The sequence below is a fragment of the Trifolium pratense genome, linkage group LG7 (assembly GCF_020283565.1).
Source record: "Trifolium pratense cultivar HEN17-A07 linkage group LG7, ARS_RC_1.1, whole genome shotgun sequence".
In the NCBI taxonomy this organism is placed as follows: Eukaryota; Viridiplantae; Streptophyta; class Magnoliopsida; order Fabales; family Fabaceae; genus Trifolium; species Trifolium pratense.
This window is the reverse complement of record NC_060065.1, coordinates 43,236,771-43,246,082: the sequence shown is the minus strand read 5'-3', so window position 1 is coordinate 43,246,082 and position 9,312 is coordinate 43,236,771. Positions and strand designations below refer to the sequence as shown.

The 9,312-nt window shown below is 34.8% G+C and overlaps 2 protein-coding genes across 2 annotated transcripts; one reads left to right on the top strand and one right to left on the bottom strand.

Annotated features, from left to right (window-relative positions):
* Positions 1-271: 271 nt before the first annotated feature.
* On the top strand, positions 272-3,460 carry LOC123895107 (protein IQ-DOMAIN 10-like). Its single transcript, XM_045945313.1, has 6 exons — positions 272-388; positions 938-1,043; positions 1,406-1,576; positions 2,386-2,613; positions 2,739-2,852; positions 2,929-3,460. The coding sequence occupies exons 2-6, from the start codon at positions 966-968 to the stop codon at positions 3,244-3,246; spliced, it is 909 nt and encodes a 302-aa protein (XP_045801269.1). The 5' UTR covers positions 272-388; positions 938-965; the 3' UTR covers positions 3,247-3,460.
* Positions 3,461-5,349: 1,889 nt separating this feature from the next.
* Positions 5,350-7,272, bottom strand: LOC123895106 (transcription factor TCP4-like). Its single transcript, XM_045945312.1, has one exon. The coding sequence runs from the start codon at positions 6,771-6,773 to the stop codon at positions 5,799-5,801; it is 975 nt and encodes a 324-aa protein (XP_045801268.1). The 5' UTR covers positions 6,774-7,272; the 3' UTR covers positions 5,350-5,798.
* Positions 7,273-9,312: the final 2,040 nt, after the last annotated feature.

The window sequence follows — 9,312 nt, the reverse complement described above, 5'->3', positions numbered from 1 at the left end:
TGGAGCTAATTAATTTGCTTTTAAATGGTTTGTGTGTTTCATTTAGTTTTTGTTTCAATGATTAAATCAAAGTAAAAATCATTTTCAGAAACACAATTAGTCATGAAATATTGAACAACACTACTACCTTCCCTAACCTTTATCTGGACTCCTAAACCTACAAGAGATCAAACATCTACTTCACTATGGTTAAGTTGTCACTCCACATTACTGTATTATGGAAATCTCTCTTAACTCTTTCTTTTTATGTGTTGTGTTATAATGTACCACGTCTTACCATTACAATATATCCATCATTAATAAATCATCATCTCAAATTGCAAACATCTTGCATTTTCTCCTAATTACCACCATTTCATTTCATTTGCATCTTCCTTTCAAGTTCTTGGTATTGCACCACCTTGGATTTTTATGCAATTTTCTCTCAGCATTTACCAATTGTGATTATCATGTGTTTTTTTTTTTTTACAGTCTAAATATATCATTATATGTGGTGTATATATAGTTAATTATTTGGGTGTATATATGTTTCTTTGTTACCTCATATTGAAAGAGAATCATAGGATTAAATTTAATAAAAAAAAAATCCAACAAAAAAAAAAAAGAATCATGGGATTAATGTTTGTTAATGTGCATTAACTTGGTTTAGAATTGATTTCAGATAGTTTTGGCCTTGAAATTATATAGTTGTTTAATGCTATTGCTATTTGAAGATGCACATGATGGTACAATAGTCTTTTTCATTTTACCTTTGAAAATTTTCTGAAACCAACTATTACCATTTGCCATATATTTTAAATAATCAAGAAACTATGTAAGTTGAAATCAAGTTGAGTTTGTAACAAAAAAAATTGGTCTTTCAATTTTAATGTTTACTTGAAATATAGTCTGTTTATGCATGATAATTACTACAAATTGTTTGAATATTTCTTTGCAGGATTGGTTTTAGCTGAGCCTCAACAAAAATGGGTCTAAAGAAAGGGTGTTTTAAGATAATATTCAGAAGGAAGAAACCTAAGGAAGATAAATCCAAACAAGAAATGGTTTTTTCTTTTCTCTTAATTTTCAATCCTTGATCTTTAAAGTTTGGAATCATTTCGTCTATGTACTCAAAAAAACCTCAATTATATAGTGGTAGCAAACTTTCTAACTCGATGTTTTCAACACACTTTTATTGGTTGAAATTCAACTATATCTACATCCTACTATTCTGTGCCTAGTTGAGTTTACTCGTGAATTTCAACCGATAAGAGAAAATGTATTAAAATCGAGTTTTTTAGAAAATGTGTTGCTAGTATTTCTCTAATTTAATATATAATCTCAATATGAGTAATACACTTTTACAATACTTTGGCATATCCAAAGCTGTTTCTTATTCTCTTAGCAGTTAGCACTCTTTGAATAGGTACAATCTACTGATGAAATATCCAATGAACCCTCAATTGGGAACCAAAACCCTCATGAAGAATCAAGTAGCACTCCCAATGAAGGTTTGATGATGGAGAGAACAGTTCCCTCCAGGTTGAATGACAACATTGCTGCTACTAGGATTCAAAATGCATTTCGTTCATTTATGGTACAACATTTATTTGATGCTTCACTCTTTTTATTCCATTATTGTTACAATTTTCATGGTAGTTGGGTTTGTATTGTTGTATTGTATTTCATTCATGCTGCAACTGCAAGTAGCTTTTTTTTGGGACCAAGTAACTGAGTAAGAAAATCAAATTTTTGTATTTCCAAGGTATCATTTATTTTTTAATAATGACTTTAGAACATGGACCACTTATGTCTTCACATATTTTTAATACTACTGGAAAGAATTAAACTTAAAGCAATGAAGATCACACACAGCTCTGATTCTGGAAGGTGAGTTAAGTCCTAGGGATATGATGATATTATCTGTTATGCACTTATCACCTTTTTTTTTATGACAGTTGGAAATGTGGCAATTATTTCCCTCATCTTTAACTTCTGTTTTCCCCCTATGTTTTTTATACTTAGCTGCTTGACCACAAATTTTATTTTTAAGGATTAACTTAGTTTTAAATCCCCAAAATATGGCACTAATTTTTATTTCGGCATTTAACCCTCTGGTTCCCTAGGGAAGGTAATCCAAAGTTCGGCCGCGAGGTTAGGAAAATCTGGCCAAGAATTGTTCCCACCAGGAATCGAACTCGGGTTCTCCCGAACAATCCGTCCTAGAGGAAAAGCTCATTAACCACTTGAGCCAAATTTCTTGGTTCAATAAAATGGCACAAATTTTATACATGCCTATCTATTTAGTTAGAAATGTTGATTTGATGCTTTTTTCCTACCAAAATTTAGCAATTTTCAAAATGCATTAATGACATGAGGAAACTTCCTGCTCCCAAACCTGTATAGGCAAGAAGAACATTTCAAAATCTAAGCGGAGCAAAGAAATTTGAAGCTTTCATTCAAGACCATACGGCCGGCGACCAAACAGCAACTACACTTAACTACATACATTCATGGAGCAGAATACAAGATGAAATTAGAGCTCGCAGAATCTGTATGATAACAGCAGCCAAGATTAAGCAAAGGAGGTTGGAAAGCCAGTTAAAAGTTGAGGCTAAGATTAATGAGCTCGAGGTAGTAGATAGTTAAATTTTCACAAGTTTATCGCCACTATAGCGATCACTTATTTTTTGCAATGTGGCAATTTTGGCTATCCTTTCAATCATAACAAAGCATGACATTTTGTAAATGTATCTCAGACGGAATGGTGCAGCGGTTCTGAAACAATGGAAGAGATACTTTCAAGGATATATCAGCGAGAAGAAGCAGCAATTAAACGAGAGCGAGCCATGGCATATGCTTTCTCTCATCAGGTGCATAACTTGTTCTACTAACTTTATACTCTAAAAAAATAAAAATTTGATCACTTATGTGATTGTTATATTGCAGTGGAGACCAAACCAGTATTTTGGTCAGGCTTCTTATAGCCTTGGTAAAGAAAGCTGGGGTTGGAGCTGGATGGAGCGTTGGGTCGCAGCGCGTCCTTGGGAAGTTCGGGTTCAAGTTGAGTCCCCCAAAACAAAGAAACTCAATGGCCAACAGAAAAAAACCAAATTAGATAAGATGAACCATAATGAAACCAAATCACCATTGGCTAAAGCTGCCCAGTTAGATAACATTAACCATAATGAAACCAAATCACCATTGGCTAAAGCTGCCCTGTCAAATGGGAAGGAGTCTGAGAAAGGAAAGAAAAACAAAACTTGAGGGCTGCCAAAAAATACTGAGGCAGAATGTTTGATGGATCTTGGTTTTTTCATATATTATTTTGGGGTTTATTTTCCCATATTTGGCTTGTGAGAATCTACCATTTGGTGTGTAGTGTGTATCACTAGAAGAGTTTCACTTGTTATCTACTTTTGTATGATCATGAATTCCCTAGTATGGATTGAAACTTGAGAATGGTCTATTATTCCCTTCATTTCTGTAGTAGTGATTCATATCTATCTTGTACACATTAGATAAAGCCACATTTTTATGCTAATGTATTAAACTTCACAGATCAAATAGTTTCATAATAACTACCAAGAAGCAAAAAATAAAATAAAAGGCAGAGCTGGTCCATTTTATTTACCTACAACCATTCAATTGATTTTAAGACACATTGAAACAATAAAAATAATGACGTAGCTTCCCACCACAAAATCTGTAGCTAAGTTTTAGATAATTTAGCTTCTTTTTCAAACTATCCTCTACTTATTGCATAGTTTCAGACAGATAAAGACAGGGCATGGTTGGCTTCTTTATGGAAACATAGTCATTAATTATAGCCTTATTCTGGACATACGAAAACCCAGAATTGTGTGCTGTAAAATGACCAATTAAACCTTTTGAAGTAAGGTTATTTAAAAATGGACTAGAAGTACCAAAAAACAACTCAAAAAAATAATTACTACGATTTCAGTATAAGCCAGTAATTTAATTTTCCCTTTATGCAAGAGCATTTCCAGCTGGCCAAAATGTATTTTTAGGCATTGAGGGAGGTTTCAGGGGAGTAGGGGACCATAGACATATGAACAAGAACAACACTTTGGTAGCACTTATGTGTGTTAAATTTTTCCATAATTGAGCATAGTTCTGCTCATCCCCTGCAGATGTCTTGCACTTTCCCAACTTGTTCTACCTACTAGAATTAAAATCTAACCCAACTCATTAGATATTCAGAATGGACTGTGACCTGCAGACTACTCAACCTCATCTGATTTCAGAAAAGGTGAAGAACTTGAATAAAAAAAATATACTTAGTGCGTGTTTGGAATCACATTGAGTTCAACGAAATCACAATGGAACCGTGATTTTGTTGAAGTTATAAACTACAACTTTTGCCATAATCACGGTGGCACACAATGATTCTGCCAAACTTACCGCTGCTAATGCAAACATGCACCTAATATTTTGTTTCGGAGGGAAGATCATTCCGAACACAATAATCGAAACCACTTCCCAAAACCAGAAGTTAAAGCTTTCCTTTGGACTAAGCTGGATTCATATTCAGATTACTGCAAATTCACAGTCACTGTAATTAAGGAGGAAATCAGAACCGTTGGATAAGGATCAGAAGACTAATTTTCCAAACTCATGTTTGAATCAATAACTGTGAATTTGTTATAGCAGAGAATCTAGGTCCCCAAATCAGCTGAGTAAGTAGGTAAGCTACCATTCACCAATCAAGATAACTTGGATCCCTTCCCTTCCTTTTTTACCATGACCTATAACTATGAATGACCCCTAATTAAACCCTTCAGTCTGAATCAGTCACACTCATGAACCATCACATGCTAAAGAGGAACTACACATATGACATTTGAAAGAAAAAGCAGAAAACCACATCAAATTTAGGAAATTTTACCTAATAGCAAGCTCAGAATCAACTCTCACGCAACTAGTTTCTTTAGTAAAACAGTTTCCACTGTTCATAGACAACGACTTCTCAGCTAAATGCTCCCCAAAATTCAAGCATGAAAGAGATAGATCATAGATTTAATAAAACTGTAGAAGTAGATTGATCTTTAAATTCCCTTTAGCAGTATGAAGAATCAACAGAAGGATGATGAAAGGTCACAATAGGAAAACTAAGAAAACAATCATTTCTCGCAAAAAAGAACACCTCTTTAATCTCTTACCCTCATTTGAAACATGACATAACAACAAAAAACTAAACCTTGAGCATAACTACAAGTTCATATGTTGGCTTATTTGGGAATTTTCCTTGTTTTGTAATAGAGAGAAAACTCACTTTTCATCTAACTCTTCACTAACATGGAAAGTATATAAGATAAATCAAGCAAACTAGCTTTGAAATATGATGCATGTTTTCATACCAAAACTAAAACTTGATAACAAATTATACAAAAGATACATAGCCACTTATATATTGTAACATAGTAAACAACATCAAACATAGCATTACAACAAAGATAACCAAATATAGAAACAAACATAGCAATACAACAAAGATAACCAAACATACAAACAAACACAATACTCTAACATGAAAATTAGCATAACATAAGAAATTTGGGGAATGGAAAACCTGAAAATTCAACTCCAGATTTTCTTCATTCCCTAAGTAAGCATAAACCATTGAACCAAACTGAACCATTCCAAATCCAACTCCGCATCTTGATCCAGCGAGAAACACAGCAAGTTGTCAATCAAAAATCTTCGAAACAAGCATAAAACAATCACATACCAACATGATTTCCAAAATTAGGGTTTCCAAGTCAGGCTCTTGAAGGATAAGGAAATTGTTGGCTAGTTCAACGGCGAGAATCTGAGGAAGCAGACGAAGGCCTGTTAGATAAACCGCCATGCACCTCATCATCATCATCACCTCCAATTCGTGCCGGCACACGGAAACCAGAAAAGCCACCAGAAGCAAATCCGGCACCCAAAGCAGCCGTGGCAGCTACCTGACGTCGATAATCAGCAACGAACGTCGGCGCATCTATCCAAGCACGAACTGAAGGATTGTAACTGGACTGAAGGGGTCCCCTCTGAGAAAGATACTGATTCTGACCATACATCACCGCCGGAAAAACCACCGGCGACGGTGAAGGAGCATGAAACACAAAACCTCCACCTGAAGCATCATCATTATTACCACCACCACCACCACCACCACCGCTACCACCAGTATCAATAGCAGCACCACCACCACCGCCACCGGAATTCCACGCTAACATTCCATCAAAGTTTCCGGCGAAAAGCACATGAGGTTGCACGTGCTGATTCTGTTGAAGCGAAAGCCTCAAATCATTACTATCTGTTCTCGAAAGCAAATCAGGAAACTGAATCGGCGAAGACGGCGTCGTTTCACCAATTTCACTTTCAAACGAAACAAAACCGTTGCTATTACTGTTAAAATTCTGAAGAAAACGAAACTCGTTTTCGTTGCCGTTTTCATTTCCGTTACCGTTATCGTTCAGTTTCTCCGAAACGTCGTCGTTTTGTTGCTGTTGTTTAGTAAGAAGACTTGGTTTCCATGGAGGAAGTTGATCGAGTTGATCGATGGCGGGCTTAGCTTTATTAATGAGCCAATCAAGGGCTTTACTGGGCCTATCAAAGCCCAATCGATCTTGAACATCATAAAATTCAATGGCGGTATGGGCCGAGAGACGGACGCGTCTATCTCTCGGCCCTTTCGCCGTGCAAACTTTACTATGACGGTCTTTTCTACCTCTTGACCTTATAATGTGACCGCCGTCAACTTCCACTATCTCTCCACCGTTCATTTTTCCTACATAATCAACTGAAGTTGTTGTAGAACGACACCGTTTCTTATTTCCTTGTTGTAATAACGGTGTTAATTCTACATCATGTTTTGTGTTTAAAACGACGTCGTTTTGGTGATGGTAGTAGTAGTGATGGTTGTTACTTAGTGGATCCAGACTCTTAGTTTTGATTATTGTGAGTAAATGAAGTTATTGGCATTGAATTTTGATAGTCCCATGCTAAAATTGAAAATAATTTACAAGTAGAATTATTAGGTTAGGGTAATGATAAAGAGAAGAGAGAAAGAAAGAGAAGGGTATTGTTGGGATGAAGAATTCATTGGAGTGGTGTTGGTTGGTTTGGTCAGAGTGAGTGAGTTAAAAGGGTGAAAGTTTCTGTGTGATTTTCATCACTGCTGTAGCTGTTCTTTGTATTGTACTGTGCTCTAGTGTAAGCTAGCTGCTACTCATACATAATAATAGTGTACCACCCTTCCTATGAATTAAATTGACTATGGAAAAAAAATACATTTAAGTACTAAGTTGACTACGCAAAGGCTAGGTAGTATGGGTACTCCTAAAATAGTGAAGTACTCGTACCGAGTACGTATCAGTACCGGATACTCCATGATATTCGTATAGTATGTACCGATTTCGTACCCATTTTTATTTGGTTGATATATGATGATGAATACGAAAAAAACATAATGGCGGTTGAAAAATCTCTTAAAATATTATAATTTTTTATTATATTTCAATTATCTCTTATTTTTTATGAAAATAGTTGAGACGGTGGACAAAAAAAATTAAATCTTCAAAGCATGATGATTATAATTCACTTAAAAATAATTTTTCTAATAATTTATATTAACGTACCCGTACCTTAAATTTTTTAAAAATGTCGTACTGCGTACCAGTACCCGTATCGGATACCGGTACCGTACCCATACCTAGGCAAGATAGTGTAAAAGTATATTTGATGACCAAAATGATTAATAAAAAGGACATTCGTAGACTTCACTACAATTTTGATACATTTATGGTATGTTTGGTTCTATATATGAAAAGAAAGTGAGAAAAAAAAACTATCCAAATTAATGCATGAATTTAGACTAACTTTAGTTTAAGTTCATGCATTGTTTGCATAATTTTCTTTCCTCTCACTTTCTTTCCATAGAACCAAAGATAGATCATATGATAGCAAGATCAAGATTCACTTCTAAGGACTAAAATAGTTGATTGCCCAATATTAATTAGATGATAAAATTGAAAAAAATAATTAATAGTATATGCGACACACTCTTTTCATCCTAGTTGGTGGTGTGATGAGTGGCAGTTGGCCCTCCGCACCACCTTATTTCCTAGTTCTCCAGCAACTCATCCTTCATAAGTCTGGATGTCATTGGGTGGTTTTCGACGTTACAACGATGATTGTTCCCTTCAGCCGCGGTTCAAGCGGTGGTTTGGTGGTGGTGTTTGCAGTAGGGGTGTTGGCTTTTGGCAGTGTTTGTTTGTTCACTATAGTTTCAGCTGGTGGTTGTTGGCTTCTGGTGATGGAGCAGTTTAATCTGGTGGTGTTTTAGTATGTTGTTTATAGTGGTGGTTGTTGGTAGTTGTGAATGTTTTCTCTCGGTTTGCTTCAGCAGTGTTCCACTCTTGGTTTCGTTTTTTGGGTTGGAGTAGGAAGATAGTGTGTGCTTGTTGAATTTTAAATGAGTTTGCTTTTATTTGGTGATGTTGTTTCCCCTTTTAAGAACGTGTTCATAGATGATCATTGACTAATGTATATGAAAAAACAACTATTGGAAGAGCTTAACGCTTCTAATGGATCTTTGTACCTCAAAGGATTAATCTCTAACTTGCGACTAAGCGATATTTTTGGGAAACAAAAACTTCATATGTATCTAATACCTCCATCTTATAAAAAGTGTTTTATTTGCATTTTTTAATCCTTCCCCTGCATACATGTCTTGAGAAACAAGAATATATAAATCAAACAAATTAAATAGAAAATAATTTTTTGTCAAACTCTCTGACATATTCTGTTTATCTTATGCTCAATTGAATAGATGGTAATTTTTTTTATAAATTACTAAAGTAAAATTTAATTTACTTTTTACATGTCTATTATCATTTTTATATAATAGTATATAGATTTGTAGAGTTTTACTTGCTAATTTTTTGTAAAACAAATTTACTAGAGCAGTTTACTGTAAAAAAAAATTACTAGAGCAGTTAGATTGCGGGTTATATTTACCGGGGAGGAATTCTATCATAGGCACAAGCACAAATAAATTTCATTTAGGCACACTCACAACAATGTATAAAAATTAAAGAAAAAATAATTAAAGTGATATTGATTGATGTGACCATTTTATTTTTCTTTTAATTTTTTAAATTCATGTGTGTGCGCCTAAATTTGTGTCTATATGTCTTGTGCCTATGCAAGAATACCTCTTTACCGAGACTGATCAATTTTTTCACTAGCCACCGCTGTATTTTTTGGTTTCACATTTCCTGCTGTAATAATTTAACATAGTTTTTTGCTGTAGATAATTCC

Bases quoted from the DNA above. Each gene is read 5' to 3' on its own strand.
- LOC123895107 (XM_045945313.1), top strand. From the start codon at position 966: ATGGGTCTAAAGAAAGGGTGTTTTAAGATAATATTCAGAAGGAAGAAA. The intron at 1,044-1,405 runs GTTTTTTCTTTT...CTCTTTGAATAG, and splicing joins ATAAATCCAAACAAGAAATG to GTACAATCTACTGATGAAAT. The intron at 1,577-2,385 runs GTACAACATTTA...AAACCTGTATAG, and splicing joins ATGCATTTCGTTCATTTATG to GCAAGAAGAACATTTCAAAA.
- LOC123895106 (XM_045945312.1), bottom strand. From the start codon at position 6,773: ATGAACGGTGGAGAGATAGTGGAAGTTGACGGCGGTCACATTATAAGG.